Source organism: Scomber scombrus, chromosome 14, assembly GCF_963691925.1.
Source record: "Scomber scombrus chromosome 14, fScoSco1.1, whole genome shotgun sequence".
In the NCBI taxonomy this organism is placed as follows: domain Eukaryota; kingdom Metazoa; phylum Chordata; class Actinopteri; order Scombriformes; family Scombridae; genus Scomber; species Scomber scombrus.
The window spans coordinates 19,881,297-19,900,316 of NC_084983.1; the positions used below are offsets into that span (position 1 = coordinate 19,881,297).

Below are 19,020 nucleotides of genomic sequence, written 5' to 3' on the forward strand. Positions count from 1 at the left end.
AAAGAAAGATAGGTAGAGATGTTTGAATGGCAGGAGTGGGGTAGTTGGTCAGAGCTTTATGAAACAGTTGGACAGTTGTGTGTCATTTGATCATGTTAGCTTCAGGCTGAGTTGTAATTTGGGATGTTGGCTAACATCTTCCCCCATGACACAAATATCCCGGGGCCTGTTGGATTGGTTGATTGGAGCGACTACTGGACACTTTTTGTGTCTTCCTGCTTTTTTCCAACCAGTCACCATGCTATGTCCTTCAAGGAAGCCTGAATGAGATGTTATTCAACGTGAGCCTTTAAGAAGCCAATCTTCGAGTTGGATGGTTCTTGAACAACAAAGATCTAGTGAAGTATTGGAAACTAAAAGCAAATGCGGGCTACAAGACTATTCAGTAAGACGTATCTGTCCCAGAAATCTCTTTTTGCAAACTACACAACTGATCTCAGACAAGATGTACTGATAACAAGATTATTCTAGTTGGACCAGATCTACTGATAGCAAATACCAGATGTGAGGAGCTCACTGATCTCATGCCAAAGTTCACTAAACCTCTCCTCCATCTATTGTGTCCATACAACACATGGAACACTAGTGCATATCTTTGCCTTCTTCTAAGTCATTGTCTGAGCCAATGTCTTCTTCTCCCTTCCTTTCTCGACCCCTGTTTGAGAGCTGTCACACTCTAACTGGATATTGCCAATCTTTCGTCTCTAAGGAGTCTTAAGTACAAGTGCATCTTGTTTTTGGCTATGCTAAATATACACTTATTTGAAATCTGTCATATCTCACAACAATGTCAAGACACATCTCAGAATCACTAGACCTACACAAGTTACTACTGCTAAGGGGACTGAAGATAAAAAAAAAATTGCTGTAAGCTAACTCTGGTACAGTACATCAAATGTACAAATTCAAATTCAAAAGTCAAATAATCAGCATAAGGCATTAGAGTACTTCAACCTTATCTTCTACAGCTCCCAGAGTTGAAGTTTCTACCTTCTAATTGCAATTAACACGGCTTTAATACTTTTTTAAATTTATTAATCACCAAAACACTGACCTTTTATTTTCTGCAGCAAGGGATGTAACATTACCTACTGAAAAGAAGAAAGTCAGTAAATAATACAGGAAGTGGACAGCTAATAAAAGCTGCTGCACAGGGAAGGATTTGGAAAATCTGAACAACCGAGACGTCTGTGTTTCTTTGTCACTGAGAATTACTGACTTTTAACTGTGATTTGAACGCAGCATCATATCCTGTTGGAGAAACCTGTTGGAAGTAAAAATTGTCAGTAAAAACCAACTTGATGCTCCAAATGTTCATGAATCAAATGGGTTTTGGAGCAATCTGCTTAAGATTTCCGAATCAACTGGATGTTTTCCAGCGTGCTTGCCAGACTGGTTTTCTCTAGAATAATCAGATATTGACTGGATGTTGTAATTGATGATTGTGTTTCAGGAAATAGACAGCCTTGCTGTACTGTAATTCTGACAGATTTAAACTGCACTCTTAGAGAAGCAAGGTGAAAATGTGCTGTTTTTACAGTTTGAGTGCCAAGCATCACAGAAACTGTGACTGTCTATGGCTGTCTCAAGCATAAAGATACTAGTAGCCTTGTTCTGTTCACTTTGCATGAAGATGCCTTTCCAATAAAACTCTTACTTGAAAATAAACTTGCAGTCCTCTTTCTATCCATGATTTGATTAGTGCATCTTTTTTCAGTGTCTATTCAGTATTCAGTGCATAGCGAGTCCCGTTGACTATCAACTTGTAACAGCTTTAATTGCTAGATATTAAATGATATTCATTATTTTTGAAGTTGCCCATACCTTCCAGTTATTATTTTTAGTAAAAAAAAAAAAAAAGAGGGCATTAAATGGGTCATTTTGAGAGATATACTTTATTTGACTTATTTAGATGGCTAACACCTGTTATATATACATTTTTAAATACATTTTTAGCACAGAAGCAGGGCTGTCCCCTATATCACTTCCTTTTAAAGTGCATAATGAAGCTCCTAATAGCCAGTATGAGGAGTAGGAATAATGTGTGTCCATGCTAATTTGGGTACCTGACTGTTGTTTTAGGACAGACTTTGAAAAACTGAACCTGTCCTGTAAGGTTTGCTGGACTGATTTTTATTTTGTTTGTCCTCAAAAGTCTGTTAAATGTAACCAAGATTCGGAGGACTGGACCGACATGATGTCAGAGGACCAACAAGCCAATATCAGCCAATCAGATGCATTAAAGACATTATATATCTTTAGTTGCGGAAAATGAGGAGTTTGTTTACACACACAACTTAACAGTGACTCTTTCTTTAGGATAAACTTAAGTTTGTTCTGTATTCCTAAATTACTTGTAACAATGTTTGCCAGAAAAGAGGAGAACTGTGATGTAAATTACTACAGAACAACATATTTGTATTGCAATAAATTCAAATGCCTTCCAAATGTTTTTCATACCAGAAATAATGAAATACTGACTCTTGTTTTGTGATGAGAATGTGACATTTATTCTCAAACTGTTTTGGCAAAGAAAAATAAACTGTCTGGTGACCATATAAATCAAGCAAGATATCTCTAAACCATCAACTGGACAAAACATATTGAACAAATACATCAGAAACATAATTCAGTCAATCTGTACTACAGAATCACATCAACATACAGAGAAGATTCAATCAGGGAGAGATTTAAAGGGAACAGCGTCACACTTTAAACAGAGAGCACTTGTGAACACAAACTATGAAACAGAAACAGTCATCGTTTGATCTTTACAGCTGCTGACAGCAGCGAGGGTGAGTTTTGAAGAAGTTGTATGACAATGAATTGAGCACCTGATCAACACCACAGCAGAGTTACAGATGGCAAAGGACTTGGACTTGAAATGTTCACTCCATAAATAGACAAATCTTTCCACTGAATATATATGAAATCTTTTTTTGTTGTTTTTTTGTTTTACCAGCGAAGACTGTTTCTATTTAACGATAAAAGTGCAATAATAATATTCATAATCAGACAGGTGCTACTTTTCATTTAACAGAAACACACACACACACACACACGTCTTACAGAAACCATGTGTACACCGCTGTAGAAATGTCTGACAGCACTGAGACAGAAAACATGCCACAGGTAAAAAAAAACAACTATATTTTCTGTTATTTCCCGGGTTACTATATGGTGACGTCCTTTCTGAGGGATGCTGAATGTTTCCTTGCAATGTGACAACTAATAATTTACCTTTATTTGTGAAAATGCAAAAGCACATCAGTGAATTCATTTTTTATGAGTGACACAAGGTTTCTGCAGGATGCTGTTAAGCACCAAAACTAAAGAGGACTAGAAATTCCTCATATTTGACTTCTGGTAAAAACTAAAACAATAACAGACTAAATTATATCTCTTCTTCTTTTCCATTCTTTATATTTTCCTATTTTGACTACATCATGTCAGTGTGTGAGTCTTTGTCACATGTAGCTCTGATTTTAACATTTCTTCATATACACATACCCACACCAGGCAGGCATTATTTTCCCCGACCGCCCAAAAGGAACAAAAATCTGTTGCTAGTCAGCAGATAAAAAACAAACAAAACATCTAAATAAAACGTGTAACATTAAACAAATAAGTGGAACGTTTCAGTGAGCAGGAGCCTGCCAACTTTCAAAAGTTTCCTGAGACAACTGTTTTTTTGTTGTTGTTTTTTACAATTTTGAGTTTTGCTTTTGTTCTGTTGGTTTGATTCTTATTAAACATCACATGAGGAATTGTTTAGACTTATTTTTCTCACCCTGCTTAGTGAAATGTCCCTTTAAGGAAATAAATGAAACATTTTAGAGACAAACGTAATGTAAAGACTATTAACACTGAAGCAGAGGAAGTTTTCTTGTATCTTTTGCATCCGTAGGGCTGTTTAAAATGGGATGAGTTGGATAATCAAGTTAGTTAGTGTGATGGGTATGGTGGGGATTAAGTGCATTCAAGAGGGATTACAGTCAACTAGCATCACCATCATCTTCACCTCAGGCAGTGCAAAGTTCTTAAAATCAATCAGTAAATGTCAGTAGCCCTCCATGTTATTGAGACTTAGGAGTTGATTCATGCTGAATATGTTGGCCTGAGCCCACGTGTGGTGCAACAGTTAGAGAGGCTTAAGGACAAGAGAAATGTCAAGAGTTAGATTTTTACAGCCAAGCAACAGTCAATAGCTCGGATGGGAAATTTGCTTATTCAGAATTGTTTCAGTGGCAAAGAAGATGGACAGTACAGAGGTTATTTGAATGATGGAGCAGCTGTTTGAAGGTCCCATGAAATGACTGACACTGTAATTTCCTTTATCAATGAGACACATTTCCACATGTAATGGTGTGTTGGGGTGAGAGCCTTTGTCAGCGTTAGTTAAGTGATGTTTTAGCAAACTGACATCCAAACTCAAACCTAACATGATGCACGTCGCTGCTACTAGCAACAGTTAGTTTGAAATAAATTACAACTTGGATTTTATTTTGGTGGGTTTGGACATAGTAACATTACACCAACAAAGCTTGACAGGGCAAGAAAACACCATACAAACTACAGTTTACCCCGATTATCTAAACCACTTTGTTTGGAGGTAAAACTGACAGTGAGCTCACTTGAAATGTCGCTAACAAAGACTGTGTGTACACAACTATAGTCGGCCTGGATTCATAAAGAGAGTTGGATACAGCGAAGCCACTTGGCCTTTCTGACATTTTTCCCCAGTGGCCACTCACAGTATTGCAGCAAAAATATCCACTGTGGTCCAAAAAGCATTTTTTTCCCCCTCATAGACCTCCATTATAAAAGAGACATCTATAAAACTGTTGACAGAGCACATCCAACTGCAAACAAAGTCAATTATTACTCTGTATTACAAATGTATAAAACTTTCCCTTTACATTGATGTTCAATATAAAGTCTAAAGGTCAAGAGGAAATGCATGCGCAGGGCCAAAGGGGGAAACGCTATTGCGAATATTCAGTCAGCTACACAACGTGGAAGCTAGAAAACTTTTTTTGGCTCAAGCACCAGGCGAACAATTTACTTTCAAGTGTATAGGCTCTATCTTTGAGTCTAGTGTCCAGTTCCTACAATCCATCCATAGTAAATTGTCATTAACATTTACAGTCAATCAATAATCTTAATGTTTAACTTGTTTTCTCTTGCAGCTAAGTTTGTCTAACTTGAGAGGACTGTTCACAACCTGTCCCAAACGTCTTTTTAGAAATGTCGCCACTATCCCAGATGTCAGTCATGACAATTACTTGAGTGTAATGTTATTATTAATGTTGTTATTATTGACATAAATGATGGACAAAACTACAAAAATAAGACCCAAGTTGTAATACATCTGAATTATTCAAAAACAGCAAAAGTATACTTGTAGGATTTATATTTGCTGTTGACTCTATGATCACATGACCAGATTGAATTCTCATCCCAGGAGACTGTGTGACAGTTAGTGCAGGAACAGATGGTAACAACACACAAGTTTTCATTTAGTGGGACCTTCAGTGTATGCAGCCTTGACAGATGTCATGTGTTCTTCTAGAAGCCAGAGGGCGTCAGGATGTTCATGTCTCTGGGTTTGAGCTTGTGTGGTCGTGCTCCCTGCCTCCGACCCTCCACTGTGGGAATCTCCATTTTGGGGGGGCACGCCTTCTGATCAGCAGGATTGTCACCCAGCCGTGTGGTCTGTGTCTTCATTACCTCCATGGGCGATGGCTTCTGGGCACCACGGTAAGCCTGCAGCGCAAATCCTGCTGGGAAAAGAGAAAAAGGAAATTAATTCTCATATTTAGACAAAAAAAAAAGAAAATTACAAAACCAGCTTGCAAGTTGTTTATTCTTATCAGATTTCTGATAGCATCTATTATGTTTTTACCTCCACTGTTGATCTGTTTACATCCAGTTAGTCTGTAGAATATAGAGCTGGGTATTTTTCAAAATGTTTTGATACCGGTACCGATACCTTGACTTCAATACCAGTTCAAGAATTATATTTTTTTCGATACCAATTTTATAAAATCCATTTTTACAAAAATAAAGTTACATTACTGTACAAATCTTTGGTTTTATTTCTCGGATCTTTGGCATTTTTACCAGTTAATGGTTTTATCACTTTGCTTTAGTTTATTGTCCGTGACTGCTAAGTTAGCTAGGTTGATACCTCAAAACAAAGCAAGTGGAGGCAGCAGCAGCGCCTACAGAAGTTTCATCAGTGACAGCAGTTCACTGACTGATGAAGCCACTCTAGATGCTGTTGCTGCCTCTGCTATTGCTGTTTATGTTTAGAAGCTACAGCTCGATCCAGACAGCTACACTCCTGTATCGAAATTTGGTACCAAATGACAAGAATCTTTTTTTTTTTTATCATTGCTAGAGTTAAAGCAATTTGGTTGGTGCCATGAAAGTTCGGTACCCAGCCCTAATAGTATATCAGAGATTAGCTTCAGCTTTTTGAGAAATTTACTCCGCCTAATATTTAACTTAAACACACCTGATATGACACTTTCCTTTTTATCTATTTACCATTTTAACTCGGGTACTCCAGCTGTTTCTCCATATTGTAATACAGCTGCAGCTGCTCCTGTCCAGTCTGTCTGTTCTTTCTGGAAGAGGGAACCGCCCTGCGTCACTGTTTCCTGATTCTATTCCCTTTTATTCCTTATTAATGTGTGTGTGTGTGTGTGTAGACGGCCTTTTCCAAACCAAGCATCTCAGGAGATTAGCTTTTGCACATTATAAAGCCCTCAGAGACAAACTTGTGATCTTGAGCCAAACGGAGAGTGTATGTGGGTGTGGACTATGACTTGTAGCCTACTGCAGGTTCAACGTTTACTGCCATTGTCTTTTGTATTCCTGCTTTTTATGCTGCTGGTTTAATGTTTATCTTTTCTACGTGCGGTGACTTTTATGTGGTCTTGATGCTTGTGCTGCTCTGAGCTGTTTATTGTTAATTTATTGAGGAACCACGGTGCATAGTCCATCGGGACAAATCAAGTATATCTTGATACTGAATAGTTCAACATACTGGTAAATGCTTATTGTTCTGAGAAGTTAACACACAGTGTGACCCATCAGTAAGGACACTTGAGGATATTTTGTCCACGTGTTTATCACAGGATGTACTGGAGGAGTAACCCATTATGAATTTACACGAGAGGGTGCATCACTGAGGGAAACTATTAATGTGTTAAAGTGAACGCAGGTGTGTGTGTCTTATCCAATGTTTAGTGACATAAAGGATGGCAAATACATCAATGACTGGGTAATATCATAGTCTAATAGGTTTGAATATCGACAAATTAAATACATTTAAGCTACATTAAAATGAAATCAAACGTTATGACACACCGTCTTCATTCTCTTGAATGAGTCTCTCTCTCTCTCTCTCTCTCTCTCATTATTAAAATTAAATTGAATTAAAGTACTTTGGAGTTTCAAGTTACAGTAAGGAACTCTTGCAGCAGCCTCTATTCTAAGTGTCACTGAAATACCAATCATTTCATACATGTTAACATAAATGTCCATAAGAAACCTTCAAAGACAGTCTGACAACCTACAGTAATTTTTCCACATTGCACAAGAGAACCAGTTGTTGGGTTTGTAAAAAAAACCAAACTTTTTTCAGTTAGAGATAAAAAGCTAAGTGAAACAACATTCACAGCTACTCAACTCAAAACATCCACACATTTACCTACCTAAAGTCATCCTGGAAAAAAGATTTTAATAGTTTCCAAAAAGACTGAATTATTCCACATGTGAAAATCTGCTAAGAATAGAATCTGTGAAAATGTAGTTCCTCAGCAGCCGGAGATCTGATTTTAAACCGGTCCGATTAGTTTTATATCCCCAGGACGACAAAAAACTTGGCCTCTATATTTTCTAAACCCAATAACAGGCAGAGATTTTTGCTGTGTTGCTCAGTGTTTACTGTCAGTCTGAAGGTCATTCAAAACCCCCCAAAAATCACCTTTCACCAAGTTTCTGTTGACGCTTGTACGAAAAGAAACTAGTCCACTCCTGTTTGTTCTCTTTGTTGAGGGAAAAAGGGGCCACGGAAATCCTGCTGACAACCAATGAACCAAATTCTTGACTTTCTAATAATAGCTTGGATCTTTACTCACAAGAAGTGGGGCACCTTTCAGTAGCTTTGCTCACACACAATATATTTTCACTTTTACACTTTTTGTCGGGCTTTAGTGCCTCATAGTGAGGCGACAGAGGTCATGTTAGTAAAATATTCTCCGTAATCGAGAGAATTTTTTAAACAATGGAGAAGCCTGAAGGCCGTCCATTATTTTTTGACAGGTTATTGAGGGTGATAAACCGTGACTTAAAGATATTCACTCCCCAGTCCAGTTAGTGGCGAATTATTAATTAGCTATTATCTTTTCTTGTCTTTAGTTTCACATGCATAATCTGTTATTTTAGGTGGATTTAGCTATCGCTACAAACAATAGCAAAATGTCACAGCAGCTGAATGTCCAAAGTTTCTTTAGAAAGCCCAATAATTATGACGTTGTTGATAAATGAGGTGGAAAAAAGAGGGACTGTTGTCACGGAAGATGCAAGCAACAACTGATAATGTGTGTCCAGAGATGACTTGATTGATGCTCCAGGTCTGGTGGAGATGGCATTAAGTGAGGTTTTACATGATGGGAAGTTATAATGGACATCATTTCTGACCTCAACAATGGACTTAACACATCTCACTATGCAGGTGCTGACAGTGTGTTGAAGAGTTACAGACTGGATGCTTTAGAGCGAGTCTGGAACCACTACGGGTCAAAAAGGGTTGCAGCTGTGCCAAATATTTAAAAAAAATTAAAGAATGACGGATAATAATAGACAATAGAGTTTTTAAGACCCTGTCGGTCAAAATGACAAAGTCTAACACGACCACTGAGGCGCTGCTGTTTACCTCCAGCCGTAGTGTCGGATCCCAGGTCAGAGGTGGACTTCTGGACAAACGGGCGCGGCCCAAACACACCCCACCGTTCCACCACACCTCCAACTCCTCCTGCTGCTGCCATGTCTCCTCCTCCCATGTCCACACTGCTGTTGGAGGAACTCATGCTGACGTCTGAATTCGTACTGTTGAACCAGCTCCTTCACAAACATCCAAATAGTGTGTAAACAACAAACAAATGATACGTTACGATATAGTTGGTGTTTTGGTAGGGTAGACTGGCTCAATCTGAATTTAGACCATGGGATATTGAAAAGACAGTGTGTGTGTGTGTGTGTGTGTATGTGTGTGTGTGTGTATGTGTAAGTTCATACCTGCGCTTTTGTTTTGGGGAGCTGTGTGGTGTGTTGGATGGGGTGGACTGGGCGGAGGAATTCTGCCGCTCTTCTCTGGCCTCCATGCTCTGGATCTGCATTTTCTGAAAAGCAAGAGGAAAAAAAGTCTCACATGATTCAGTGTTGCCTCAAAAAAGACAATCAAAAATCAAAGATGTCAAAGGTGGAGGCACTTTTTACTTTTATGGACCAAAACAACTGCACATTTTAGCATAATGCAATATGGTATTTATTGGATATTATATTTATTATATATATTTATTTTACTATTACTAACATCAATTAGTTGATCAACCGGACTGCTTTGATAATTGAGCAACTGTTTTAGTCATTTTCAAGCTAAAATGCCAACTATTTTCTGATTCCAGCTTTCCATATGAGAAGATTTGCTTTTTTCCTTCGTCATATATGGAAGCGAATTTTATATTTTAAGGTTTTGGACTGTGTTTGGGCTTCTGAATGTTTGTAGACTAAACGACTGATCGAGAAAATAAATGTCAGATGTCAGCAGGCCTAATCCAAAGGATAACATCTGATAGTGGGTTTTTCTAATCATAGTGCTTGCCATAATAAACAGTCCTCTTCTCAAATATGGGGCTCACATTTTTAAAACTAAGGCTATGTTGATGTTAAGCTGCAACAATTAGTCAATTAATTGCTTATCTGATCTGTTTTTGAGTCCTTTTTAAGAAAAATATTCTATCTTCTAAAATTTGAATTCTTTCTGGTTTCTTTAATCCTCTGATAGTAAACTGGATTTCTTTGGGTCGTCGATTCGATGTTGGTCGGGACAAAACAAGACATTTAAGACATTTAATAGACCAAACAACTAATTTATTAATCAAGAATATAATAGACTGATTCATCATTAATGAAAATAATTATTAGTTGCAGCCCTAAATGGGAGTTAGATTTCTACTCCATATGGTGATAGTTGAGATGAAATAGCAAATAATTGCTGCCATGACAAAGGGAAATCTTGCTTTCACAGTATTGTAACCCGCTGTGCAGTGTTCTGGTATCTGATAAGTCTCCTGGGTCATGTTTTATCGACCAGTGTGTAGCTGAACCTGGAAGGAGTCGGGCATGCGGTGGAGGTTTCGTGTCTCCTCAGCGGTCAGGCCTTTGTGGGGAGTGTAGCTGGCATCGGTTAACCCCACCTTCTGCTCAAACTTGTACATACTATCATGAGTCTGCTCTGAAAAATGCAAGACAGAGACAAAAGCTTTAAATCAAATGTTTAAAATGACTATCCTGCTTTTTATGCATCATCCTCTGTAATCTTAACATGTTAGAAACAAAGACAAATCCACATCCTTTTGGCCAACTATGATGTTATTAAAGCAATTCTTTCATTAATGTACACTGTCCCTGCTCAGTAAACTAATACATTAATAAATTGAAAATGGCTACTTAGTCATTCTTTACAGGTCACACTTTACATGTTGCTAGCAGGACAAAGAAACAACAGATATTTTAAAGCCAACTTTAACATCTACAGGAGTGTTTGCTGCTTCAAACGTATCTTTGGATACGTTGCTGTAACATTACACAAGTCCTAAGTGGTATATTTTCTCCATGTCTTATCGGGTAAATTCATCCTAAATAGAAGATTATTATTATCATTGTGGGATACTTACTTGTGATGAGTGAATTTATGATGATGGAGGAGGCCTTGGCTTTCACTACACCTGGTGACCTGGAGGGGGCATTGTCTGGCACTGTAGACTGAGTCACTGCACCACTCTCATCCTCCTGGTGGGAAAAAACATTATCAACGTTAATATAAACTACACCCCTCCTCTTGAAGACAAAACAGGCAGACAGGACAGTTGCATTGTGCGATAAAGCACCTGTGTGCGGTTTCTCACCTCAGCCAGGTGTGTGAACTTCCTTTCCGGTACGATTGGTCGTCTCCACAGGTTATTGATGTTGATGTCATGGGGTGGCGTGGACATGGGGGCCTCCAGGTTATCGTCGTAGCTGAGGGCTCGTCGGGTCATTCCGATGGGGAGCCTCATGCCGCCCATCCCAGAACCTTCAATGGCTGTGCACACAAACAACAGCAACAACAACAACACAGGCTTAAACAACAGCTTTCTCCTCATTTTGTTTCCTAATATTCATATATTATAGAGTTTTAAATGAAGTAGATGGAGCAGAATGATACATTTTTGATGAGCCTTTTTTCCAGTAATTAGGTGGGGGAAAAATACAGTACACAAGTTTTTAAGTTTTTACATTTGCAAGAAACCAGACCAAACAATTAATAAATAAATCCTACTAACAAGAAGTCTGGGTCTGCCTAATATGTCTTTGCAATAGAGCTCCATTGTTATACTGGAACTATATAAAAAAAAGTATCAATGTGTGTTTAAGGTGGGTCCTAAAGAAATAAATTAACTGTTCTCTTATGAAAGTGCCAGATTGTTGCAATGGATTACCATTTACAAACTGTGGTCGACACTCATTAACTGCTTGACCTGTAACACATCATCCATGATGTCAAATTAGTTATCAAGTATGTTGACATGCACACTAATATGATAGTTTTTTCTGAGTGTTTTTTCTGTGTTTTGTATGTATCTCATTTCTGTGTTTGTGTATTAAAACATCATCATATTAGAAACCTGGATGATGTAAAAAATATTGTATATGAGATATTAATTATGTTTATATATCACCCAAACCAGGATAAGATTAAAATAGGGATATTACAACACATGTAATAAACTACAACTGAGGAAAAAACAAACCTGAAGAGCAGAAACTGTTTACTTAGCATATCTGAGACTTGGAACATGCTGCATTAGTAGGTTTATTATTGAAGTATATTCGATGACTGTTATAAAATGGCTGCTGATGCCCACAGCGCTAATTTCATGCTGCATTCCAACAAACACAAGACTAATCTTTTTGTTCTTGATCAGTTCAGGTTGAAGTTATAACTATAAATAGGTATTCATTATCCATGTGTGGTTCTGTGTGACTCGCTGTGTGAAATTTGCAGATGTGTCCCGCGTTGGAGACAAAACAATCTGTGTAATCCGCTGTTATATGTGTGAGGCAAGTGAGTTTTCACCGTCTGCCAAGGTTACTTAATGAAAGCGTTGGTGCAGAGTTATGGGGGCAAAGTTAAAAAAACAACAAAAAAACAAAAAAAAAACAATTGGAATAATTTATCAGAAACAGAGTGTCATTTTGAAAATTCAGCCTTCAGATCACACACTACTTGGCCAAAAGTATGTGGACGCCTGAACATTACACTCACACATGACTGTTCACAACCTCATTCAACAAACATCATTCGTAATTAACCAAAAGGTCATAGATTGGCTTTGTGTATGCAGACACTGTCAGATTAAAACCGTAAAAGACCTGTTGTAGATCTGCAACAATTAGTCAATTAATCAGTTAATTGCCAAATATTAAATTTTCATTGGGACCAAGGAAGACATCCAAGGACGTCATGTTGGGTTTTAGACAACAGTGATTGACATTTCCCCCCCTTTTTTGACATGTTATGGCTCAATCAACGAAATGCTTTATCAAAAAAAAAAAAGAAAAAAAAAAGATTGATAATAAAAAATAATCATTAGTTGCAAGCCTATGCTGTTTTAAATAAAATATTGTTGTGTGCTATGGCAAGTAAGATTCATCCTCACTGGAACCGCAGTGGAAGACAGCCACAGACCAAAAGTGCAACACAATAGGAAATGCTCACCTGGTAAGTCGCCTGGGCCAGACATGATTTCAGCAAGATAATGAAAAAAGATCAACCAGGAAAGGACCTGGCCAAAAACAGACAAGAGAAAGAAGTCTGCATTATTATATGCATACAGAGGTAATTAACAGGTAACAATATAATGAAACAAAGTCTACGACCCTGTTCTCTTCCCGCCTCATATTACAGCAGCGATGTGAAAGAGACACAGTCATATGAGACAGGTAGGGAACGGGCTCATACCTTTCTGCTGTGTTGCTGTGGAGAGTGGAGTGGCTGTGGTGAAGCGGCAGCGGCAGCAGCGACGGTTACATTGGTCTGTCTGAGACACACAAAACCCTCTGGCAATGCATTATGGGTAAGCAGCCAGGCCAGGGAAGCAACTGAGGAGACAACAGAAGTCAAAAAGAGGAGCAGTGAGACAATATCATCCATTTAATATGTATCAGTCAATCAAACTTCTTTTATAACATTTTTACACAATTTGAGACCAATGTAAACGAGATCATCTAAAACTAAATAATGTAAAATAAAGAAGAGACCTGGCTTACTTGCTTCAGAGAAGAGATGGCTTCACTTTTCCTTTTGACTTTTTGTCTTTTAAAACTTAATTTCACAAATATATTATGTAAACTATAATATTAAAAAAATAATACATGTTTGGCAAGTTTAGCTAAATTAAATTGTAACTGTAGAGGACTTGAGAGAAATAACAGTTAAATTTAATCTGTAAGAAGTAAATACACTTTTTTTCAGACTGTACAAGAAACTTTGAGCCTTTATCCACTTGTGCTTTCAGTCAAACTCACTTGAAACAATGAGCTTTGCCAAATTTGGATGAAATAGTCAAACTTAACATGGCATGTTTATATGACTCCATTATTCCATCAGAAGAGACACATTTGATATAAATTGTCATGTTTTAAATAAAGGGTCAACAAATTCCCTCATTCCTGCTTCTAAGTTGTGAGATTTTACTGTTTATTTTTCGTTTTATGTGACTGTAAACTGATTTCCCCCTCTATTTTCTGACATTTAATGAAGCAAACAATTAAATTGAGAAAATAATCAGCGGATTATCCTATAATTACAGTAAATGTTAGTTGCAGCCCTAGTTTAAACAGTACTTGTAGTTGTATGCATTGGTAATACTGAACTGGCAGGGTTTAAAAAGAAGTTTCATCTTTAGGTAATTTCTACAAATTAACATACTGTAAAGAAAGCATTCGGCTATAGTGAGATGTGAGAAGGGAACAAGATGCACAAGAAAGAGATAAAAACATCTAATGGACATGTGCAACAAACACCGCTCATCCTCTGTTATAACCAGCAGATGACTGCAGGATTATTCAAAAGGATGATGGCAGAGAAACTGGATTACATAACCTCTGTTACAGCAGCAGGAGCGCTGCATCACTGACAACCCACAGGCGCCTACCGCTAAATAAATGCTTTCATTTGGTCTTGTGGGAGCAAGAGATGCAAAAGATTGGAGCAAGCAGAATTTCACAGTTTCAATGTACGTCTAGAAATAGGTCTATACTTGTGAGGACACCCAGATTCATTAAACACACACATATACACACGTAGAGTAGTAAAATACAGACAGGTGACACATTGAAAGGAAAAACGTGCATAAACGAATGGATAAACATAAAACAAATACTTCCACACAGGTGCACTGCATGGTACAATTAAGCAATTAACATCCGGTCATGCTCTGCGGCATGTGTAGATATGCTGTGCAGGCCCAGTTAATCCTGATTTTGTATAAAGAGGAAGAGATCTGAGTGACTAGTGGGGACATGGATCTCAAAAACTGCTCAACTGGCAAGTGTTTGAGTAAGAATAATGACTAAATTGACATCTGCATTTATATAATATGGGAAAGACATCATGAAATAGGGTGGGGAATTGTGGCCAAAACTGAGCAACTAATTAGCGTTTCGACAATGGGTGAATCACAGAGGAGACAGTTTTTTTTTTTAAATGTGTTGTTTCACTAAAAAAGGAGCTGCTTGGTGTATTGAACTCATCCCGAATTGACGAATGGCTGCTATACATTTTTTTAAATGGCAGAAGTCGCGTTTCACATTTACAGATATAAACAGAGAAGCGTTACGATGTTAAATTAAACCATTTTTTAAGCGGAGTTTGGTGGCAGCAGCCCGAGGGCGATAAATAGCGGAACCTGTCGCGGCTGAAGGACAAGAAGATGCTGATCAGCTGGCGACGAACACCGTTTAGTCTGATTTATTTTATCTCACCGGCGGTAATGGCGGCTTCAAAGGGACGATAGAAACATCCGTGACCCTCCAATGTCGAGTGGATGGAGCAAAAAATGACAGAGTCGTTGAGTAGCAGCCATTATTGTGCCCGATAAATAAAACAAGCTTCCTTCCTCTATGATACGTTACGTGGCCTGATCTCGATACATATCGCGAGAGTATGGTACGCCTTTCCGTTAAGTATAAAGGGGCTTTATTGTCATGGGAAACCAATGTTTATATTGCTAAACCAAGTATGAAATAATAAAAAAAGACATATCATGAGTAAAGTTCTACCACAATAAAGTGGATAGGAGGGTCTGTGTCACTTTCGCTACAAATGCTCCTGTTGAAGGGACAGGGAGTGTAAAAAGAGGACCAGACACGCTGTGAACTGAGGCTGCAAAACTAAAGAGACCAAAGAATCTGCAGTATAGAAAAGTTGATGCATGATACAAAAAAAAAAGCAACGCCTGAATAAAGAACACGATCCCTAACTACAATAACACATTTTGTTAATGTCAATGTCCGCAGTGAGGCTGACAATGCATTTTATATTTATATTTATGGATATTACAACAAAGTTGTAAACTAACCAGAGACACAGGATGTCAGGCTGATGAGCAGAAGGATCTTGCCTCGACTCTGACTTTCTGTCTATGGTTAGTTTCCACCTTCAGTTCACTATCACTACATAGAAACGTTCTCTGAAGTTGCATTCTAATTATTTTGTTTGATATACATTTACTGTCCCCATTAAGCAGTTTAATGTATTAGTATGTTATGCATTATATTCTAACATCCAGATGCAGTTAATATTTGCCCTGTTATAAAAGTGCAAACAATCCCACCACAACAGACCTGTTTATTAGATTTCAACTATGCATATTTTAAGAAGGGAAGTAGGTGTGCACATGCAGAAAACACAACTGTTTAGTGAGAGGATTTACTTCAGGGTTGACATTGAAGATGTGAGCAAGACTCAGAAAAGATCTTAGACATTTGATCTGATTTTAGCACTTCATTCAGAAGTTGATCTTATTACTGGTGTATCATTCTCTGATACACACAAACCTGAGGATAACCTACTCTGTTCACCCACATAAAGGATATGTCTTCGTTGTTGGCATATAGAGACATGAACCATTATTAAAATGCTCAAAGTTATATTTTATTGATTCAAGATTCAATACTCCATTGCCATGTGGACATAGTCGATTGGAATTGGTTTCGGTGGGTCTCACAAATACATCAACATTCACTCTGAGTATTCCAAGATAAAACAAGTGCATAAATAAGATAAATAAAATCCAAGTAAGAGTAAAATAAATAGAAGATAAACAGTAAGGCACCTGCTGAGGGAGAGCAGCAGATGAATAAAGTGCATAATGCGTGTTCAAGTGCACAATGCGATAAACAATACATAATTCAAATCATTCATAAAACTATTGGCTATTAAAAAGTCGTACAGCTTGGGAGTACCTGCTGTTCTTAAATCTTCTTGTTCTTGCTTTTATGCTTCTTAGTAGGGATGCTCGATATTGACTTTTCTGCCGATATCCGATATTCCGATATTCCCCAACTCTTAATTTCCGATACCGATATCACCCAATACCGATATATGCAGGCTTTTTACACCAAAACTGTTAGGTAACAACATAACATATCTCCTACTGTTGAATTAACACATGATGCCTAATTTTATTGTGATGCCCCACTGGATGCATACATAAATGCAACATGGCTTTCTAAATGTAAACACTGTCTGTGCAAAATAATAAAACAACTTCAATTTAAGTTATGGAAAAAAGTGCCAATATGGCACTGCCATATTTATTATGCTGCTTTGCAGTAATTGCAAATTACAAATTTACTATCTGTAGGGAACACTTGGAAATAGTTCCAAACCACAGACATAAGGCCCGTTTCTGGAGGCGGGACTTTTTTAGGAACGTCCTCTCACTCGGTCTTCTCAGCTGTTGTGTCTCCAGCAGAGTAGGACCCAGATAGGACCCACCGGACTCTAACGGTGACGTCACAGAGGCGACTCGCCGAAAGCATAACAGAGAAAATGACAACGAGGAGGTAAACCTCGTTTCTGTTTGTGTGTTCGTGTACATGGCGGTGGACGCTATGAACTTGTTAGCCACGGTTAGCATAGCGATCCACGAGTCTAGTGTGTTGTTGTTGTTATACGTCATCAAGCGCGCCGGTAAATGTCCCATGCTGCGTTCATGCAGGCTCGGAAATGCTGAAGCCTACAGAACAATATCGGTTATAAAAACCCGATACCGATACTTCCCGATATTAAATTTTTCGGCCGATAATATCAGACATCCCTACTTCTTAGTCTTTTATGAGAGGGGAGAAAGTTCAGTAGGCAGTTAGCTGGGTGGGAGGGGTCCCTTAAAATCTTAAGGCCTCTTTTCTGCAACCTGGCCATATAGATTTCTGAGAGCAATGGAACCTCCAACCCAGTGATTTTTGATGCGGTGTGCACCACCTTGTTCAGCTGTTCTCCTCCTCTACAGTCACATTTCCAAACCAGACAGTTACAGCATAGGTGAGGATACTCTCCACAGCTGCCCGGTAAAACTAGCAATCCTTTGCTAGACACCCAACTCTTTTTCAAAAAGAATAGTCTCTGGTGAGCTTTCTTTAGAATCATACAGGTATTGTCCTTCCATTTAAAGGTGGACATGATGGTCACTCCAAGAAACTTTAAACTTGTATACCCGCTGCACTTCTATGTTGTTGATAGTCAAGGGTGGGTGGTCCTCATTTTTAGTACGGAAGTCCACGACCATTTCCTTGGTTTTACCAACATTGAGTTGTCCGTGTCCGTCCTGCTCGGATGGCTGCGTCTTCAAGTCGGAAGAGTTGGAGCACGCTGAGGGAGGATGTGCCATCCCGGGGGAACCTGGGATGGGGATCCCAGGTTCCCTTCCCACCATCGACCTGCCGTCGATCAGCGGGCTGGTCAAGGAGCTGCCGGATATCATTCAGCCGCCCCGTCGGATGAAATGTGTGCCGTTTTTCCCCTCACTCAGCCGAGATGCTGTATGGCCCCGCTTCCCGTCCATCCGGAAGTACCAAGAGGGCGCTGCGGCGGATCCGAAGGCCCTGAAGGCACCTGTTTCAACATATGTACCCATCACCAAAGTTGCTAGTTTCAGCGACCGAGGTTTCCCCGCTGTACCTCAGTTAGAAGAGAACCTCACAACATTTTTTGGGGTCGGACGTGCCAGTACGGCAGCCTCATTCACCGGTCTCCTCCTTCACACCGGGCCGGCCTTCCTTCCCACCCTCCTCGGCTGGTCGGCAGGCTCCACGGAAAGGCCCGAAGGTCGGCCGCTCGGGCTACGGCTAGGCCAACCCTCCCTCTGAGCCTCCGAAGAAGCAGAGCAGGAGAAGCTGACTTGTTGGGGGTGACATGTGTGTTAATGTTGCCTATAATGCCGCTACTGCGGCTAATGTTGATGTTAACAGGGCAGACTGTTTTGAAATAAAACAAAAACATCTTATCTTAACGAGCAATATCCTACCGCACAAACAACCTACACCTGTCCCTGCTGATGCAGCTGTAGTTACTCACATGTTCCCCACACAATGCGAGCCAGCTCTCCCTAACCTGCCGGTTAGCAGACAGCTCGGCCTTGATGTTTTAAAGCAATACACATCCTCTGTTTGTCAAACAGA

The 19,020-nt window shown here is 39.0% G+C and overlaps 1 protein-coding gene across 3 annotated transcripts; it reads right to left on the reverse strand.

Annotated features, from left to right (window-relative positions):
• Positions 1–5,568: 5,568 nt before the first annotated feature.
• LOC133994611 (putative monooxygenase p33MONOX) lies at positions 5,569–15,451 on the reverse strand. 3 transcript variants are annotated; one of them, XM_062433946.1, is made up of 9 exons: positions 15,322–15,451; positions 13,298–13,437; positions 13,055–13,121; positions 11,202–11,377; positions 10,971–11,085; positions 10,401–10,528; positions 9,310–9,404; positions 8,948–9,135; positions 5,569–5,783 (listed from the first exon to the last, which is right to left on the reverse strand). In XM_062433946.1, the coding sequence occupies exons 3-9, from the start codon at positions 13,077–13,079 to the stop codon at positions 5,569–5,571; spliced, it is 942 nt and encodes a 313-aa protein (XP_062289930.1). In that variant the 5' UTR covers positions 13,080–13,121; positions 13,298–13,437; positions 15,322–15,451. The 3 variants fall into 3 exon arrangements, with proteins under 3 accessions (XP_062289930.1, XP_062289929.1, XP_062289928.1); XM_062433945.1 differs by having other exon boundaries at positions 5,569–5,780; positions 9,310–9,413; XM_062433944.1 differs by having other exon boundaries at positions 9,310–9,413.
• Between the last annotated feature and the right edge of the window lie 3,569 nt (positions 15,452–19,020).